General features: G+C 38.4%; 1 protein-coding gene across 1 annotated transcript; it reads right to left on the bottom strand.

Moving 5' to 3' along the window:
- Positions 1–11,159: 11,159 nt before the first annotated feature.
- On the bottom strand, positions 11,160–19,991 carry LOC110696719 (26S proteasome non-ATPase regulatory subunit 1 homolog A-like). The gene is made up of 13 exons (XM_021874074.1): positions 19,657–19,991; positions 19,431–19,494; positions 18,654–18,759; positions 18,403–18,514; positions 18,151–18,319; positions 14,782–15,251; positions 14,558–14,693; positions 14,214–14,462; positions 13,899–14,119; positions 13,564–13,822; positions 12,676–12,908; positions 12,088–12,595; positions 11,160–11,998 (listed from the first exon to the last, which is right to left on the bottom strand). Exons 1-13 carry the CDS (start codon positions 19,797–19,799, stop codon positions 11,669–11,671), a joined length of 3,000 nt encoding a protein of 999 aa, XP_021729766.1. The 5' UTR covers positions 19,800–19,991; the 3' UTR covers positions 11,160–11,668.
- Positions 19,992–20,929: the final 938 nt, after the last annotated feature.

The raw sequence follows: 20,929 nt of genomic DNA, 5'->3' as shown, positions 1-20,929 counted from the left end.
CACGACCGGACAAACTTTGAGGCCAAAGGCCAGATTTTATCTAAAACCAACCGCCTGCTCCAACATGGGCAGGCATTCGGCGACGCCCCTTTGGGTTAAATCGTCGAAGAGAACATCTCTTATTTGGGTGGTACATTGTTCTACCAAAACGTACAAAATGGCTAAAAATCGGTTGTCCAGGTCAAACAGTCGTTTGAATATGCAATTGAAATCGAGATACCTCATGTTGTTCCCAAGTGACACAGACGGTTCCCGAAATCTCGATCAAAGATACACGGCTTTTGCTCAAAAGCATCATAGCCGGTCTCTCGCCAACCACTTCACTTAAGAAGAATGTAAAGGTTGAGATGCAGCCGCGTGACGCTCCAAAGTAGCACAAGCTGCCGCTCAAAGGCACTCAGTCGGTTATCAACCCAAGTTAACTATTAAAATTGACTTTGACTCAACCGCATGTCGCCCCAAAGTGGCACAATCGGTAATTACGGTCTGGATCAGTTAAAATTGGTCCTCACTCAAAGTTACTACAGCCGATCAAAAGCCGCTTGTTTCCTATCAAACGCCGAAGAATGATTACCCGAAGGGTAACATACAGACGGATAAGCGACGGGCCTAAGCAAGCACCGTCTGCTATTCTTACTTGGGCCAATTCGGCCTCTTTCAAAGTGGTCAAGGGACCGCCTGTTTATTCTCGAGATGCTCATTTGGACGGCTACATGCTTAGAGTAGGGCAACTACAAAGCACACAACCGTCCAAGGGTAGGTGAAGCTCATACATCCGGCATAAGAAATTCATAAACTGAATTTGCAAAAAATTGAAGCGAAACGGCGAAAATTAAAATTGAAGATATTGGATATAAATAGAATAGAAATAAAGTCGAATCAGCCGAAAAATGTATAAATTGTCTTATAGCCAAAAGAAATTGTTAACCGGACCCATGTCCGGGAGAAAAAAAAAAAGATACATTCAAATACACGGCACGCGGGCCGGAGAGTTAAATCAACAAAGCTTAAGATTGAGCCGGGTCTCTGGTAGCGGCTTCAGGAGCAGGAGAGGCAAGGGCCTCTTCAGCCTGGACCTCTTCATTTTCAGCTCGGGCATCTTCATCCCCGTCTGCACCCATCTCTGCCTGCATTGCCTCGATCTCCTTCCTGGCCCATACTTCATAAGGCTCCGGTGCCGGCTGGTTCGTTTCCTTGGCCAAAATGGCAAGATCTGCGTATTTGTAGGCTAGTTCCCAAACAACATATTCCGCCTCCGGATGTACCAAGGACCAAGCCATTTGCATGCGGTTTTCGCAGTCTTGCTCATTCTCCTCGATGAGTCGGCTTTGTTCAGCTTCCAAGGTGGCTTGGAAGTTCTGACTGGCGGAAGCTGCATCCTTCTTCAGGCGGCAGTTCTCAGTCAACAGCGAGGAGTTCTCCTTTTTGGTCGCCCCAAAGAGCTTGAGGGACTCCGCCGCCTTCTTCACCTCCTCTTCAGCGTTTCCTTTCTCCGACTGAAGGTTATGAATTTTTGTCCGGGCTTCATCGAGGGACTTTTGAAGCTTTTTTATGGAGTTCGCCTGTTGCATGATTATGCTTTTAGTTTCTAAGTCATGCACAATCATGGAATATTGAGCAACGTTATGGGCCTCAGACGCCTCTCGTTTAGCTCGTCTTACCTCATCCTACTTCCAGGCATAGGCTCTCTTCAACCCTTCCACATGAAGCATGGATTGCAAAAGCACAGCCGAGGTTAGAAGATTAAACTGTTTAATACTTTTGAAATATTCAGTTGGAGGAACATACCTCATCCAGGCTGGCCATGACCCGGTCAGCATTGAAGGTGTTGATCCCCGGGATCGCCTCCTTCTCCTCCTTCGGAATGACCTTCAGCATGGCCGTGGCGTACTGTTGTACATTCGGCCGGCGAGGGGAGAGATCTGCACCAGAAAGAGACAGTGAGAAAGCTACATACGTCCCTCCTACGGACTGACAGCTGCAAGCAAAGTCTTATGGCTGGAGCTGGGAGTGTGACTTGACCCGCATGGGCTTGCCAAGCAAAGAGGGGTTGAAAGGGTCTATTGTACCTTGAGAGATAGGTTGAGAGCCCTGATTGCCCTCAACCGGCACAGATGCGCCTGAAGCCCTAGGCGACGCAACTTCCTTGGATGCCTCTGGGACATCCGGCTGCCTGGAGGTGAGATTAAACCCCAGGCCAGTGTTTTTGACGCTCTTACCCCCAACCGTCAAACAGCCAGGGATCGCTTGTGATGAGGCTTTTCGAGATTTGTTAGAAACGGCGCCCTCATCTCTCGGCTGAGGCCGGATCAACTTGGTCAGAGAGCGAGGCGCCTTACTCCCATCCTAAGTCAAAAGCAGACATAATGGTCAGCCGGTACATACTTACAAAAAAATACAAAGGACTAGGGGACAGGCGTGTATACCTTGTTTTTTGCCGCCTGGGCAGCTTTTTTCTTCTCCGCATTCTCCTTGCGGATTTCAGTAGCTGATTTTGCAGGAGTCTTGTGTGGAGGCAACATTGTAAAGGCATTTACTGCAGAAAAGAAACCGTCTGATTAGTCGAATACAAGAAAATTTTGCTAAGTATGAAATAGCTAAAGCGGCATAACAGTGTCGGGTGCTACTACAACCTACGTTTTTTAAATTGGGTGCTTAACCCACAGGCGGATAAGAATGCCTCATCTCGCAAAAACTCGTGTTTGGGTACCCAATTCTTGGGTACACTTATTAGTTCACCGGTTGAGAGGGAGGTTGTGGTGAGTTCACAGAATCCCGCCTCTATAATCCTCTCATAGTCCTCATCCGGGACTCGGGGCAGCTTGCATTTTTGCCCCAGCAGCTCAGGCTTCCGGTTGTAGGTCCTGAGCTCCCGGTTCTCTTCGTTTGTGGGGGCTGAAACGAGGTAAAAGCGGTTCTTCCAGTCTGACCACTTAGACGGTCTATCCAACGTCATCAAATACTGGGGATAAGTGGTCAGAGTATACCAAGCTCTCCACCCGCCAGGGCTCCGGCTTAAATAGTGCATATGGGCGAAGGCCTCCCAGCCGAGGTTCAGGCCCTGCATCTCGCAGGCAGCAATGTAGCCTAGAATGTTAACCCAAGAATTGGGGGTTAACTGCCACACGCCCAGGCCGTATCCTCTTAAGATAGCCTTTATGGTGTCGTGTAGAGGGAAACGGAGGTCGACTAGAAAGGCCGCCTCATAGCAGCCAAAGTACCCGTTTGCATTGCGCTGGTTGTCTTCCCAGGCAATTGTTCCCATCTTAAGCGGTACTCGAATAGTGTACCCCTCTCCTAGAGGCCGCATGAGGACAAAATTCCCTAAGTTCCTCTCCATGCTAGCCTAGTCCTTAGCTGAGACTTGGATGAGGAGGGGATCACCCTTATTATTCCAAGTGGGTCTCTCTTCCTCCTCGCTATCTACAACCGGTGTAAGATAGCTGTTGCTGCTGCTTTGACCAGATTTTGACGTAGAGGCGATTTCCCCGCTGCTCTCATCACCAGAGGATTTTTCCTCCTCAACTTCAGAGATAGAAGCGGCATCTTCGCCGCCTCCATTATCGGACCCCAAGATTCCATCACTAGGGGTGCTTGGGGTACCTCTTGGGGATTCCCTTGTCATCTCAGTCTAGTTTGTTTCAAGCAGAAATTCTTCGGAGCTTTCTCCTTTGTACTCCGGATCTACATCCGTTTTTCTAGTACGAGCCATTAAGTCCTGCACAGAGACAGAGACAGTCGGATTGGGAGATGAACAAAGGGAATCCTAGTACCCAAAGCGGCTCCCCCAGTCCTAGACTCAGCCGTACCAGGGGACCGGTTGACCTCTAAATTGTGGTGTGCCGGGTGTGTGTTTGGTGAGTTCATTTACTTTCAAAACCAAAGAAAGAAAAAAGAGAAAAAGACAAACAAAAATGCATGAAAGAGCTGAAGGGGGTAGAGACGGTACCTCAAAAGTAAGCTGAAAGACTAAAAGGTATTGACCGGCTGGTAACGCAGGCATAATTCAGTGGATAGCTTGCAAGGGGCACAGGCGTTTGACCGTGTATACCCTCTGAGAAGAGCAAGTATTTTGAAACCTGAACTAGCTAGTGCACAAACGGTAAATTCGTGTGTACCTTTGGAAGTAATGGTGATTACTCACAAACCCCTCAAGCGGTGCTGACCGGCTATCTCAGACGAAAACCGAATGAGTAGGGAGAAGACAGACGGTTGTATAAGCAATAGTAGCCAGAATCAGATCTCTCTCTTTTTTCTCTCAAAAGTTCTCTCAAATTTTGCAAAAGTGTGAAATGAGCGGAGGGGGGTTTCTATTTATAAAGAAACTCAGAAGGCGAACCGTCGCCTCCTCATTTCAAATTCGAATTCAAAAAATAATGGAGGGAAGGAGACGAACTGTCGCCTTCCCAAAGTGTGACACGTGTCACAGGTGCCACGTGGCAAGCCACGCCACACCTGTGAGGGGAAAATGTTTGGGGTAAAATTACCCCTATGCCACGTGGCCCATTGGTATGCTGACACGTGGCACCGTACCCGTAATAGGGGAACTAATCTCCTTCTACTATATATAGAGGAAAGTCCTCATTTATTGCAGATTCATGCACTTTCATAAATACGAATACAAATACTGAGCAATATTAATTACAGAATCTCCCGGAATCCGAGAGACTATTTACTTTTCGCATTCTTAATCACTCAGACGTATTTTAACTTGATCGTCGGAAGCGGAACTCCAACCAACCGGAGTCTCCGTGCTTTTGCAGGTACAGGCGGTCGACTACCAGTTCTGGTGTTGTAACTCTCCTGCAGGACACCTCAAAAAACCCCGAAACAACTGTCAAGTTGTTCGTTGTTCCTCATCATTTCTGTCATTAAACATAATAGAAATAACAAGTCATTAACAATTCCAAAAATAGTAACAAGTAAATATGCACCCCCTTAAACACACTTACACACAGACTCTCAAAAATTAGAACTGAAATCAGATTCTTAAATAAGAATGTACACGACCAAAAGCAAACACACACACTTATACATACACTCTTACACTCACTCACACACACACACACACACACACACATTAATTTCATAATCTAAAATTAGAACTGATATCAGTTTCCGTAATCAGAACTGCAAGCAGTTTTATGAGGAGGCATGGGGGATAGGTTGTGCAAGGAAGTGGAAGAAGAAAGTGTGGTTGGTGTGCAGGAAATAGACCAAGAAGAAAGGGGTAGGTCTTCTGCACAAGCAAGTAGACCAAGGAACGCAATGCTCATTTGTGAAATAAGCAAACAACTCTTTGATTTTTTGTCAAATGAGCAAATAAATGAATGCACATTTGTCAAATGAGCAAATAACTCAATGCTCATTTGACAAATGAGCAAATAAGTATATAGGAAGCACAACCCCAGTAAAACAAACTATCCTAGCAACAGCAACAAGAACGCAACAATGATACTCTAATCCACAAATTCCCTCCACTTTCTTTCTCTCTACTCTTTTTCCTTCACAATAATATGGGCACTCTCTCTCTTCTAATCCTAGCATTAGCATTAGCATTAGCTACAGCTACCTCTTTCACTGCTTCTGCAACTCATGATAATGAGCTGAATGCCATTTCTCACCCTCTTCCTTACACCGTACAATCACCACCACCACCACCAAACTCTCTCTCCTTCCTCCGCCCCTGTCCCTGCCCCTGCACCCTACCACCACCACCATCACCACCACATCCTGTCTCACTCTCACTCCCCTGCCGCCACCTTTATCCCCTGCACCCTACCACCACCACCACCATCACCAAATTATTTTCCTCATTTGCTCATTTTTATATTTTTTTTTTGTTTTTGTATTTGCTCAATTTAATTATGTTTGCTCATTATATTTTTTCTATATTATTACACATATTTAGGTTTGCTCATTTTCAATTTATTTGCTCATTTTAAATTTGATTGCAAATAAGAACTTAATAACATAGGAGCATAATAACATCATTCGGAAATAAGAACATTGTAAGAGTATTAAATTGAAGCAAAAATCGGCAATCAAATTATTAAAATCAAACAAATCGGCAATTTAGAGAGTAAAATTGAAGAAAACAAACTGCTACCTAGCGAATTCGATTTTGTAGCATCGATTGCAATTGCAATTACTAATTGATGCAATTAAACATGCAATTTAATGATTAATGCAATTCGAAAATTAACATGTAATTCGATAATTTTAATGAAAATTCTAAATCAAAAGTAAATTCGAAAATCATCAAAACATGAAATTCAATAACTTCAACAAAAATTCAAGAGTAAATTCGAAAATTACCATAACAATAAATTCAATAACCTGGCGAATTCGATTTTGTAGCAGGGATTGCAATTGCAATACTAAAATTGAGCAAGGCGAGCGAGGTCGGTGTGAACTGGCTTATGATTACTTGGAGGATCCAATTCGAAGCAATGAGAAACAGCGTTACTAAGTGTCTTAATGATTGCAATAAACGGCAGTAAAATAGCACAGAGAGAATAATTGAGATAGTTGATGAAAATGAAGTTATTAATTAGACGCCATTGATGAAGCTTCGTGGTGGAGAGAGAAGTCAGTTAACTGGGTGGAAGGAGAAGACAGTTAGGCGTGGTTTTTAGGAGGTTTATGTGATTAATCACAGCCATTGGATTTAATACAATTTAATGGCTGAGATTTGTTCTCACATATGTTCTCACATATGGGATGAGTTCTCACATAGAAGATGGTTCTCACCGGATCCGGACCGTATATATATATATATATATATATATATATATATATATATATATATATATATATATATATATATATATAGAGAGAGAGAGAGAGAGAGAGAGACAGACAGACAGACAGAGTTTATTTTAACCGTTATTAATTGAATATTTACTTTATTTTCAATTTTTTAGTTAAGCTTGATTGAATTCTTTATATGGAATGTTAACTACTCCCTCTATCCCTAATTTGTTGCCCCATAGCTAATATTTGGGTAAACTTTCAAAACATTGACCATTATGTCATTGGCATATAAGAGTTGATAATTATGTGAGATCTTGTTGCATTCATCTCATTGTATATTTTATTAATATCAAAATTTTAAAACTTTTATGCTTACGAATTAGAGATGTACGCATTTTAAGATACGATAAAATAAAGGGATAGAGCGAGTGCCTTTTATGCACAAGATGTGTGTGAGAGTAAAAATGAATAATCATTTATTTATTAATTTTGCGAAAAAAAAAAACCTTAATCAAGGGGTGAAAATGATAAAATCATGTATATTTTTATATAAAGCAATAGAGTTAAAACATGATTTGTTGAAAATCTATTCACGTGATATTTTAAAGTGACATTCTCCTGAAATATTGTATGAATGCTAAAATATATGTTTTCTAATTTTGTAGTTATTTAAAAAATGTTCATCAAATATAATAATATCTACTATAGATGGGTATAGCCTTATATAATATCTATTGCTTTTCAAATTCAAAGCAGTAATTTTACAAATCTTCAATATTATTATATATTATCAATAAAATAATACTAAAACAGACACCAGGAATGACACGTGTCACTTCCTGGTGCTGTTTTTTCCCTTCAAAACCTCCCTCTACCTTTTTAGCATAAATCTTTTATTTTTGGAATATTTGGAAAATATAACTATAATAATATATTAGGATTAATACCGTTTTTTAATCCCAACTTTTACCAATTTAGTTTCATTAATCCCAACTTTGGATTATTCCTCAATAATCCCAACTTTAAGGTGACCTATCTTTCTTCAATCCCAAAAACCGGTTACCGGTTGAATGGGTTAATTTTGTTTTTTTTTTTTTGTTAAAGTGACACGTGTCGCAAATTTATTGGTTAAAAAATTAAAAAAAAAACAAAAAAAAACCTACCAAACCACCCACTCCCCTCCCCATTCTCGTTCTGCTACCCCTTCCCCTTTTCCGTTCTGTCACCCCTCCCCCTCACCGCCGCCTTTCATGTCCTGTGCTGCCCACCCTTCACCCTCCGGCGCCGCTCCCTTAACCCCAATCCGCCCTAGAAAACCACCAAAATAACCCACCCGAAACCCCACCCAACCAATTGGAAACCCCTAAATTCCACCTGACCACCTCGAAATCCTACCCAAATAACCCGGTAACCTAGCCCACTTCACCATAAACCCACCCTACCCCACCCCAAAACCAAAATCCCACTGATTTAGCTCACTCGTTTCCCGTTTTCCTGCTGCGATTCTCCAACCTCCCTCTTTATCTCCTTTCCCGTTTTCCAGCGACCACTCCTTCCCTTGAAACCTCTTCCTCCACTCAAAAACCCCTTAAGACCACCTCCCCACTATCGAAAACCACCAAAAATCCCTCCCCCACCATCAAAAACCTTAGCCGCTAAGGTTTCGTGGTGGTGGGAGGAGCAATTTGGGATTTTTGGCTGAAACCTCCGTTTTCGTGGCTGGTGGGCTGCAATTTTGGAGATTCGTGGCTGTGATTGTGGGTTTCGTGGCTGCGATTTTGGGGTTTCGATGGCTGCATAGGGGAATGGGAAAGGGTTTCAGGGAGGGGGAAAACGACAATTTTGGGGTTTCGATGGCTGCATGAGAGAATGGGAAAGGGTTTCGGGGAGGGGGGAAAACGACAATTTTGGGGTTTCGATGGCTGCATGGGGGAATGGGGTGGGGGAGACGCGACGTTCCGGTGAGGGGAGGGGCGGCGGACTGGGCAGTGGTAATGGACGTTAGGGTGGGACGGTGGGGAAGGGGAGGTTAGTTGGGATTTTCTGATTTTGTGGTTTTTTTTATTTTTTTTAATTTTTAGACCAATCAAGACTTGACACGTGTCAAGTGACCTGATATAAAAGGTTTAGTTACTGGTTGGGTATGAAGAATGATAGGCCACCTTAAAGTTGGGATTATTGAGGAATAATCCAAAGTTAGGATTAATGAAAATAAATTGGTGAAAGTTGGGATGTCAACTTTAAGTGTTTTTCATTAATCCTAATCTTATATATTATCTTTATAATATAATACTACCTTCGTTAAATATTAATCACAACTTTGGGGTATTATTTGTGAGATATAAAATATTTCAAAATTGCAACTAATATTTAACGGAGGTAATAATTGTATTCCATTTTATTTCGTATCCTATTTACTTAAAATAGTTACACAAGATGTTGAGACCTTTTAATTAAGGAGAATAAGCTATAATTTAGAAGGTTAAAATATGATGGAGAGTATGAAATAACGGGGGCGAAAATTACAATATTAACATTTAAATTACCATTATATAGTTGTACAATAGTGGAGTTCAATGAAAAAAAAAATAAAAAATAAAAATAAAAAAATAAAAAAATAAAAAATATTTCTGTTCATGGTGTTGATTTGAAATCTTGTGAATAATAACAATTGAGTGAGTTTTCTATTAAATATTTCTGTAATAATTTTACCAATTTTAACATTCATTTCCATTCAAAAATTCTATTACCTATTACTAAAACAATTCATGCTTACATCGATCATTTTGGACATATGCCAAGCTATAATTAAAAATATTCTCGCCAATAAAATATAAGATGTCAACTTTAAGTGTTTTTTAAAAAAATTATTTTACTTAGTTTATTTTTGGAATTACATTGTATATTTTTTTTTTGAGACTAAATTAATTCATTTATAAAAAAAATCATACGACATCTACATTGTATAGTTTTATTGGAAATCACATGCATCATTAATATAATATAATGTACACTATTTTAAAATATTTTCAACACAACTAATCAAAAATAATTATTTTTTTCTCAATGTAGTTTTAATAGTTTTTGCCTTATTATTTCATCTTTCTTATATGCATTGTATTTGTTTGTTCCACATGAGCTGCCTCATTTCTATATTATATTACAAATTAATTATGGAAAAAAGGTTATTACTACCGTGCATCGCACGGGCACTAATCTAGTATAATACTTAAAGACACCAGGAATGGCACACGGCGTTTTCTGGTGCTGTTTTTTCCCTCCAAAATCCCCTCCTTTTTTTTCCTTTTTTTTAGCAAATGCCATTAATTACCTTTTGGGTTTTTATTTTTATTTTTATTTGTTTTTTTGAAACCAACGAAAGGGATATATATATTAAAGAAGATAATCACCAAATCAACCTACTATAAGCTATACACAAAATATTCACTAAATCATATAATATAATTGTGATTATATTGATTCATATACTTTCCATTTCTGTAATTTAAATTTTTCATTCTATGTTATTGTAGACTAAATATCTAATGTAATTTTAGATATATATAGAGTTTTCAAATTTTTACTATACAAACCTAAAGTAAAATTAAATTAACTTAGATTAAAAAATATACATCTAAAAGTTAAAAAATATTTTCCTAGGAAAATTTATTCTAAATTTATATTATTAATAATAATAATTAAAGATTTTGGTGAATACAACGAGTAAAACATGTACTTTGTATTAGATTGTAGCTACTGAAGCAGGAGGTATCACAAGAATTTTTTTTTTTTTTTTTTTTGTCTCTACTTTAGATAGGAAATGAATGAGTCAACTTCTCTTATATAGTTATGTGGAGCAATATTCATTTATGTTTCAATTAATAAAATAAAATTATTAAAAAAAATACAAATAACTTAAAATACTATTCAAATTACGTTTTTTTATTTTGTATCGACCATTGGTAAATTAACCCTTTATTACTAATTGAATTATATTTGTTTTTTTTTTCCTACGGGATTAGTAATTTGATTTTTAAACCGTACATCGCACGGGAACTATGCTAGTTCATAGCCCTAATCCTATCCCAAAAAAAATAAATAAATAAAGAAATGACAGTCTAAAATAATTCCAATCTTGCCTCATCTGCCCAAAATCTTAGACCTAATACAACCAATTCCTTAGTTTTGGACTGGGTACCCGGTTTTGCTCACCCCTAGCCTACAACTAACCGTAGTATGGAGGCGTGGAGGGAGCCACTCCGACTCGTCATTTTTTTAACTAACATGTTACTTTTTTACTTTAGGTTCATCCATTAGATTTACTATGTCGTTAAATAGATCCCACACACCTTTGCTACCTGCGTGAGTGGCTGAAAAAAAATGATAATCCTAATATAAATTCCTAAAACGAAAATGTCATATTACTTAACCTATACTATATTTGACAAACTTTTAGTATACAAATTACAAAAGTGAAATACCAGAATCAAAAGTACAAAAATAGAAATCAATATGCAGTCATACCAGAATTTTAAAGCTAGGCAACACCCAAAGAGTGGCGTTTTAATAGTTGCACAAAGTGCCTGGGAGGAGGGTAGATTAAAGGGTACTTTGCAGGGGCTCTGTTGCCGCTATCACAGGCAAATTGAATGCAGTTGAGAGAACAAACTAGGGAAAAGGACATTTTCCAGTCAACCATAGAATTTCCTCACTCAGTTCACATCTTTTGACAGAATTGTAAGCACAAAAGCAATATCGACAGTGGAAACACTTTGCCAACACTTCCGCACAATGTGCTCAAGCCAACAGCTCAGTTCATGAACTTCTGCACCAAACTCAGGGCACAATATACATTGCCATTCACAATAACAAGGTACAGTGCCACATGAACCACGTCACTTGAACAGAGAAATTATGATGTGTACTCGAAAGGCTGTGGGGGTTGAGGTTCCTCATCAACAGCCATGGCAGCCACAGTTCCCTGTTGCACTGGTGCAGTGGACCCAGCAGCAGCATTTGTTGCTGCAGAAGCAGGTGCATCTGTAAGAGACAATACCTCTGGCTCCTCAGGACGCAAATCTTTCAGAAGGACAAAACCAGAGGCAGCCAACTTCACAGGCATATATCTGCTTCCCTCTAAAAACTTAATGAATTTCTCTTGAGCAGGAACTACCCTAGCAGGATTAGTTAAGGTTTCAAACGAAGGTTCTGGCTCAACCTTTTTTTCTGGTACATTATCAACCTGCCAATTGCAAAGAAACAAACCACGTCAGATGATCCAGTAACCTGGAAATATAAACAATAATGAAGTGTGAAGCTTGAATGGCATACCAGCATAGAGTCTCCCTCCTCTGTAGACGACTTTCCTTTTCCAGTGGCAGACGTAGAAGCTGAGGGCTCTGACCCAACAGATTTCTCTTTCAACTCTGTCTCCTTTTTCGCTCTAGCTTTGGCCTTTGCTGACGTTGATAAGACAGCAGTGGGAAGTTTCACTGCCGATGTAGTGGTGGGCACAGATGTTGGCTTTGGATACTCGAACAAAGAGGGTTTTGCATGAGACAAAAACTCAAACTTTGGAACTTTCAAGTCATAGTTCAGCCCAACAAAAGCTGTAGGGGAGAATGACAAGCTTATGAAATATATGAGAGGATACCAGTACCAAAACTGGCTAAAAACAGCCAGACCAACCACCGCAGTAATTTTATCATGTTTTGACTTAGAGAGCAGCCTAATTGTCACATTCCTTCCACCCGCATCAAGAATCCCAGATGCCAAAATAGCTCCCATCTTGCTCATGGTATCTTCATGCTTGTCAAGAATTATCTTCTCCAATTGCCGCCTAAAAAAGAATACTATATGATAACAGAAATGAAACTTAGAGAAAAGGATAAAAAAGGAGCTGATAGATACAATTATTACCTAAATGTTCCAACCCGAGAATCCATAGCTTCAGTAATCTGAACCATAACCATGGCCATAGCAATCAGGGCACCTTGCCGGACAAAATCAACGACATCTGATGTCAAGGGCTCTAACAAAGATATGGCCTCGCTCAGACCAGTACCGGCACAAGAAATGCCAACTGCCAAGGCTGCACCGTATCGAACATGTGGATTGTAGGACTCAGACAGCAGGGACACAATACGAGGTGTCTGTCAAAATAAAACCACTCAAGTGTGAATATTAACAGAAAACAACAGCTACCAGATAGACCAAAAGATCATAAATCATCAAAGTACTTGTATATGCAGGTTTATAGTATACTACACTTCAATCCCTAAGATATTCAAGACTACCTAATCAATAATATGAACCATCGAAAAAATTGAAGCAAAACTATATTTATACTCTAGATCAAGCATGTATAGCATTTGAATATTAAGGATCTAGAATAGGAAAAAAATAAAAAGAAGAATTTAAGACTGGTATAAGCTTAAGGTGTGGAATAAGGAACAAAGAAATAATAAAATACTATATATCCTGGACTTTATAGCTTTGCAAATTGATTATGTTATTCTTGGGATTAGTAGGAAAGGAAGGACCTTTAAAGGACCAACTTGCTAAGTTATTCTTTATGTTTTGCATATAGAACATTTAGACATAAGAGTACAGAGGGCAAGAATATGTATAAAAGTAATCCACCTTACTGCCCTTTGGAGCTATCCTATAAATGTTACCCAACATCAGCACTTGATTTATGTCTTTACAATGCTCTCCTCAGTATTATTTATCCTCTATCGTCATACCTTTTTTTAACAGTTTCTTTCTTATCTAAAACAAAGAATCAAGAGAAAAGGTAAAACCAACCTGTTCTGGTTCAGAATACAAGACAAAACCAAGAGCCAAAACTGCAGTTCGCCTAACATCATCACTCACATCTGACACTGCAAAGTGTAGCAGCTGCCGGATGGCCTTGTTATTTGATGTTCCACTGTAAGCCAAAGCCAATGCATACATACCACCATAACGTATTATAGGATCTTGGTCACGAGTCATTTGCTCAATAAGAGTGTCAGCTTCCTCCTCTCTTCCATAAACTGTAAGAGCTATACCTAACGCCAATCCCCTGGAAATGCCACATAATCATATGAGAAAACAGGGATGGATAACAATAATACAATAGATGATACATCTAGCTTTACCTAATTATCTTCTCATGCTGGGTTTCATGTGCATAAGCAAGCATCTCACCAGCCTTCTCACTAGCTGTACCAACCATAAGCAATCCCATGCTGATGCCGGCAGCTTCACCAGCAACAGCACTGTCTGTATAGAGCACATTTTTTATGTCCTCAAATATATCTTCATCTGCTGTTCCAAGAGCTGCTAATCCTAACCCTAGGCAGGCACCATGTTGTATGACCTGTAATGACAAGATTTATACACAAATTAGTGTGTTTTATCAAACTATACTAAGCGGGAAGACAATTACACTTTCATCGAACAAAACACCACACCTCAACATTAGTACTGCGTAGGCTATCACGAAGGAATTGTTTGATACCCTCCCCATGGTTAGCATGGATCAAACCAAGAGCATACAGTGCTCCACCTTCAGAGTATGGACTGCCACCACCTCCAGCGCCACCCTGTGGCAAGTAAGGCGCCATTAGTGACCGGCCCTGTTGCAAGTGGCCTCTGTGAATAACACCCAATCCAGCAGTTGCACTGAACTTGGCCCAGTTAGTGGCCCTGCTTAGCCAGTCCTGACAAATAAAGTAACAAAACAATTAAGAGTACAACACTTTCCAATTTTTGCTCCCAACTGCCATTGCCTATTGGGTAAAGATAAAAAAATTACCAAATTCTCCCTTAGAAAGGTATCCACTGTAGTACCAGCATGCATAATTGCATTTGCATATATGGTTGCACTGTGACAAACACTATTTCTCATCTCAACAGACTGCTTTATGGTCTTGAGAATCAGGAGGTCTGACCTAAATCCCAAAAAATAAAAAAAGATTTAAAGCAGAACTTAAAATAATACATATATTTGTTGAACAGTATAGAAATGCAATATCTCACTTGTTGTGACTATATAGAAACTGCAGAGTCAGCTGGATGGAAGTCTCCCCAGACAATATCCCTTTAATTTTGGTCAATCTTTCAGCATATCTAGCTTCAGTAGCATCCATTTCACTCACTACTGTTTCTGAGACTCGAGTCCCTTCATCCATTTGCACATCCTCAGAAGCAGTGGTATTTTCAGTCTGAGAGGGCTCTGGTTCCCTGGATATGGGCACCACTGGAGAAGATAATTTTGGCTTTGAAAGACGATCCCTCACGTTTAACAGAAAAGCCTGATGCTCGTTTTCGACAAGATCAAAAGCTATTTGGAATGAAAGCAAAGTATCTTCCAAATTCTCTGCACGGAGAAGCTTTTCCAGAATGCCGGCAACAACTTCCGGTTGATCCAAAAACATAAGACACTGACAAATGCTCAAATAATCTGGGGATGGCAACTTCTGATACACTCTAACAAGCAGACGAAGCACCTGAAAAGGCAAAACAGGTTATATATACAAGCATAAGATAGATGTGGTCCCCCCCCCCCACACACACACTCTTTGTTTCCCCAACATGCGGTATTTTCTGATATCAATATCAGCAAACAATATTTTCTAGTGTCCAGAAGAGGATGCTAACCACATGAACAGGTTCTATACCAGGAACCAGCCATGAAATTTAAACAAGACAAAATGGGTATCCAATCGTATGCCAACCGTGAAAATATTGCAAGAAAATTTAAATTTAAAAATGTAAATACAATCGTCTGCCAACCATAAAACTATTACTAAAGATGCAGGATGTCACAGTAAAACTTAGCACACAATACCCATTAGACTAACTTTAATATAGAAGAGAGCATGCAAAAACAGGTAACCTAAGGAAATGTGATACCAATCAACAACATGGTATACCGCTACAGATGTTTAGATTCTATTTTAAAAAACAACCCATCTCATAGCAAAGGAAGCCATATCTGAAGAATGTAATTCCACAACTAACATTGTAAGTTTGTTGTAATGCAAAACCACGCAGGCTCAGAAATCCATAATATAATAGTAAAAGGAAAAAACGCATAATATATCTAATAATCATGAAGCATGACAATTCTAATTAGAATGACTGTGGTTCATTACTACTCCGCTATGTTGCACAGACTCGAGTTTGGGTGTCGTATCCAAGTAGTGATCGGAGGATCCGATACTCTGATTCAAAAATAAGCCAATACGGGTATACGGTCAAAAGGGTGTCTTGACAAATTTTTTGGACATGGCTGGTATATAAAATGTCCAGGAAATTTTTTAGATAATTAAAATAAATAGTAATAATTATCAAATAATATGAAAGGGTATTTAACAAAAGATGGTACTCCATAATAATTATCATTTGTACTGTTGTAAAAAAAAAAATATCATTGGTACAAAAAAAATAGAAGGCCCAAAGCCAAAATGATACACATGACACATTGACACGTGATATTAAGTCTATTCACGTGCTTTATACACCTATCCAAAGAAAATACTCAAAAGTAAAACTAAAAAGAAAAGGGAATTAGCAGACAGCCAAACAGCTGTCCCACCCACTTTTACCTTCCCAAGTCAACAGTTGTCCCACCCTTACCCCATTATTAATGGTTGTCCCACCCAAATTCACCCCATAAGCTTTTACTCTCTCTATCGTAAAGCTTTTGCAAGGTTGCAACAATGAAGTCCATAGTCCACCGATCTACTTGATCCCAACACATGCTCCGGGATGCACGTCGTGTCGAGTCGACACGCAATACTCTAGGTTGAGGAGAGTGTCAGGGTAACAAAGCTACTCCGTCCACAAAAAATCTTTCAATTAAGCTTTGGCATGCATATTAAGGAATTTAGTAGGGTGGGGTGAGAGTGTGAGAGGAATAGGAAGAGAGTTATTGCAGGGTCCACTTCAAATGGGTTGAATAGGATAATTTTTTATTTTATGTAACAAGATCATTTGTGACAATTAATGAATGCTTTTAACAGTCCTACTTATATTCTAATATCAGTTTGCCTAATGTATGCCCATTGACATATGTTAAGTTACAAAAAAAACAAAAAAATTCTGCAACTTTACAAGAAAAACCCTGTTAAATAAGGGACTGGAATACACATTGAAAGGAAACAAGATCCACATGCCTATGTTTTTCTTATCTATAAATCACAGAAGCTAGTCAACGTAGAGCATTTGAATAGTGTCAAAAGTTAGACGTGTCAACTACTAATATTTTGTTTTTACTGAGTACGAAAAATCATCTCTATGTACTTAATTTTTTTTATTATGCAAACCTGCTGAATAGCATTAAGACAGATATGCTAGAACAAGAAACAGGCTTGTCACATTAGTTATGCATGCAATGGTAACAAGTCTGCTTTTTATGTGGATTTTTAAGCAGGGAAAATGAGTAGAGATTTCTTTTCCCCTTGAAATCTTCTGGCTTAAAAGATCTAAAGATGGTAAAATTTAAAGGCAGTGCAAGAGAAGGTGATTTAAAGTTGACATCTTTGGTGGTGTTTTATACTGAAAACATGGAAAGCTCTTATATTGGGTTAATCAAGTTCAAGTGAGGGGGGAAGAGGGGGTCGAGATGGACAGCAGAATGGGAGGGGAAGGAAATAGGGAGAATGAAAACTTCAAAAGTGAAAACAAAAGAATGACCATAACCTTAAGCACAAGAGCATGGGCTGAGAAATAAATTGACATGCTCAATAAAAATTGATCATGTACAATTATCTATTCAACAAGAAGCATTTATAATAAAAGAAGTGAGTGTTCACTTTCCCACCCCACCTCACCCCCAAAAGGAACAGGAGCAGTGATGATCAAGAATGTGTTTTTATGTAGCAGTGTAGCATTGTCTTACACAAAAATACATGCAGATTCAAACTTTGCCAAATCAATACTACAAAAGTATAAAACTATGCCATACTAATACCTACAAAGGAAAAATGTGAATAAAAAAGAAAAACAGTCAGCTAGATGTCATTATTATGACCCATGGCAACAATTCTAATTATTTATAATCCAGACAAAGTAAGATTTAACAACCCTTTACAGATGGAAATCACCATAGTAGTCAGCTTTAACATCTTACCTTGTTTCTGCACAAGAGGCAGGGGCGCTATGATTCTATAAAATAAGTTGTTTCTCTAGTCTTCTCAATAGCCAGAATTTTCAAACCATTATACAGGACGGCAAGGTGCAACAGACTATGGAGAAAGAAAGATGTATAAACTGGCCCCATTATGACAATCCTAGTCACCATTCCATGCAGAGCATATAATGAAAAAATGTAACAAATTCATAAAGCACAATCTAATATGCTAAAGTCCCAGTTTTGTATGACAAGAATGAAAAAATTCTCACCTCCTGCCGATATTCTCTGCGACTAACATAGGAATGGGAAACATTAATACAGTATGACAGACTTCCAGGAGCATTATCACTCCTCATTATAGCCTCCTCAAGTTTATCTAATCTTCGGCACTCAATTGCCATTCCCATAGCTTGCTGATACCTTCCATCTAAAATGCACCTAATAAAAAAAAGTACGTATAATAAGAAACAGTAAACTACAGAAGCATAGAGTATAATATGCACAAAAAGGAAACTTCATACTTCTCCAACATTCTCTCCACAATTGCCTCTAGCCTGGGGTCAATGTTCACAGCTTCTTCCTTCGACTCTGCTGCTTTATTTCTAAGACTAGCATACTCATCAATGGCTTTGTCTGAAAGAATGAAGAAAAAAAAATAGCATTAATCAAGGGCTAATCAAGTTCCAGCAATCTCCAACAACATTTTTTGATTTACTGAAGAAAGCTATTGGTCACCAAGAATCATTAATACATGTAAGAGAAGCATAATTACCGAGAAGGGTCCTAACATAATCAGAATCCTCAGAAACATCAAATAATGTCCCAGCTCCCAGTGCATATGCCAAAGAATCATTCAGTTCACCCAAATAATAGAAAACCTGAAAAGAGAGCAAACCTTAGCGCATTATCACATTGTGCAGTAAAGGACAACTCCAGCTAAAGGCTCAATTCGATTGACACTTACTAGAAATGTTCCGAATACTTTAATAAAAGCAGAAACCACATATATCTCCAAACTCCAGCTAAAGGCTCAATTCGATTTACTCTTACTAGAAATGTTCCTAATAATTTAATAAAAGCATCAACAAGATATATCTCCAAACTCCAGCTAAAGGCTCAATTCGATTAACGCTTACTAAAAATGTTCCTAATAAAAGCAGATATATCTCCAAACTCCAGCTAAAGGCTCAATTAAATTAACGCTTACTAGAAATGTTCCTAATAATAATTTAATAAAAGCAGCAACCAGATATAGCTCCAAACTCCACTTAAAGGCTCAATTTGACTTACGCTTACTAAAAATGTTCCGAATAATTTAATAAAAGCAGCAACAGATATATCTCCAAACTCCCGCTAAAGGCTCAATTCGATTTACACTTACTAGAAATGTTCCAAATAATTTAATAAAAGCAGCAACCAGATATATCTCCAAACTCCAGCTAAAGGCTCAATTCGATTTACGCTTACTAAAAATGTTCCTAATAATTTATTTATTCTCGTAATTCTTCATCAGTATACATAATAAACTATGTTGAGATTGAAGATTTACCTTAGAGACAACTAATCCTGCCAGAGGTCGCTGAGAGAATTCTTCATCTTCATACAAACTTTCTCTGAAATTATAATAAAAATAAAAATCATAAAGAAAAACTACAATTTCAAATGATACAATAGAATAGAGCAATAGAAAACGAAAAAACCCCCAAATTAGAAAAAATCAAACCCTAATAGATCTAAAGCGATTAACCCTACTAAAGAAGGAATTGGAGAAATACATGAGAGGAATGCTAGTGGAGATCTCAGGCCATAGAAATTGAGCGTAAAGGTTGAGATTGGAGAGAGCGTGAAGCTTCAGAGCAACTGAATTCTCGCTAAGCATAGCCAGCATCGCTCCTGCCGAACTCACCAAGGTCGCCATTGGAATTCAATTCAAAGATCTTGAAGAAACCCTAACCCCCAAATCCAACAAACAACCAAAGAAACAGCAGAAAATCAAGAAACCAACTTTACTCTACAAGACTGACTATATTCCAAACTTCACATCAACTTTTGGATCTTAAACATTTATACGAGTATGTAGTTTCTTTTCCAACAAGCCAGAATGTATTGTGGTAAACTTAAAAACTGGACCTTTTTCCAAACTAAGCCATATTAATGTATTTTGCAAACTAGACTTGTGGAAATTTTCCAAACTAAGCTTTAAGGCGAACAGCGTTTTATACCCTGGTTTTTTTAAAAAAAAAAAAAACAATGTGTAAAACGCTGTTTGCATGTTGACATTTTTTTCAAAAAAAAAATTCGTAATTTATAGTTTTAAAAAAAAAATTTATAAAAAACAAAGAACCTAAAACGTTGCCTGAGACAGCGTTTATCTAATTTATAACAGTGAGCTTTTTTTTTAAAAACCAATAACAACGAGCTTTTTTTTTAAAAAACCAATAACAACGAGCTTCTCCCTGCATTCCCACACTTCCATTTCCTCACTTAATCTCTCTCTCTCTCTCTCCAAGACCCTTCTGCTTCTCCGTTCAGGCCGCCACCTCCAACGCCGTCTCACTTCGACGACCGGCCGCCGAAAGCCCCGAAAACCTAGCCTCACTTCAACCCGAATTTGGTATTTACTTAATCTCTCTTTGGTTTTTAAAATTCTAGGGTTTATGTTTTTGGTTTTTAATTTTTTGGAATTGTGGTTAAAATCTTGATAATGTTGAATTGTTAGTGTTTGTAATTGTTGAATTGTTAGTGTTGGTAATTGTTGAATTATTAGTGTTGATAATAGTTTGGATAATGTTGAATTGTTAGTGTTGGTAATTGTTGATAATGGTTGATAATTGTTAGTTTTTGAGTGATTGTGATAACCTACATTATTGTTTATTAATGATGATTTAGTGATACAAAGTTGTTGTAAATTGAAAAGTATGTCAACATTGTTATTTAATTATGGTGATTTAGGGATGATTTAGTGCTTTTAAGTGTAATGTGTTTTGGTTGTTATGTAGAATATGGATGCATAAAATGTAGTTTTGTTATGCCGGTGGGGAGGTGAAA

The sequence above is a fragment of the Chenopodium quinoa genome, unplaced genomic scaffold (genome assembly GCF_001683475.1).
Source record: "Chenopodium quinoa cultivar QQ74 unplaced genomic scaffold, ASM168347v1, whole genome shotgun sequence".
NCBI lineage: Eukaryota > Viridiplantae > Streptophyta > Magnoliopsida > Caryophyllales > Amaranthaceae > Chenopodium > Chenopodium quinoa.
Note: the sequence above shows the minus strand (reverse complement) of the source record. Positions and strands in the feature narration are given on the sequence as shown.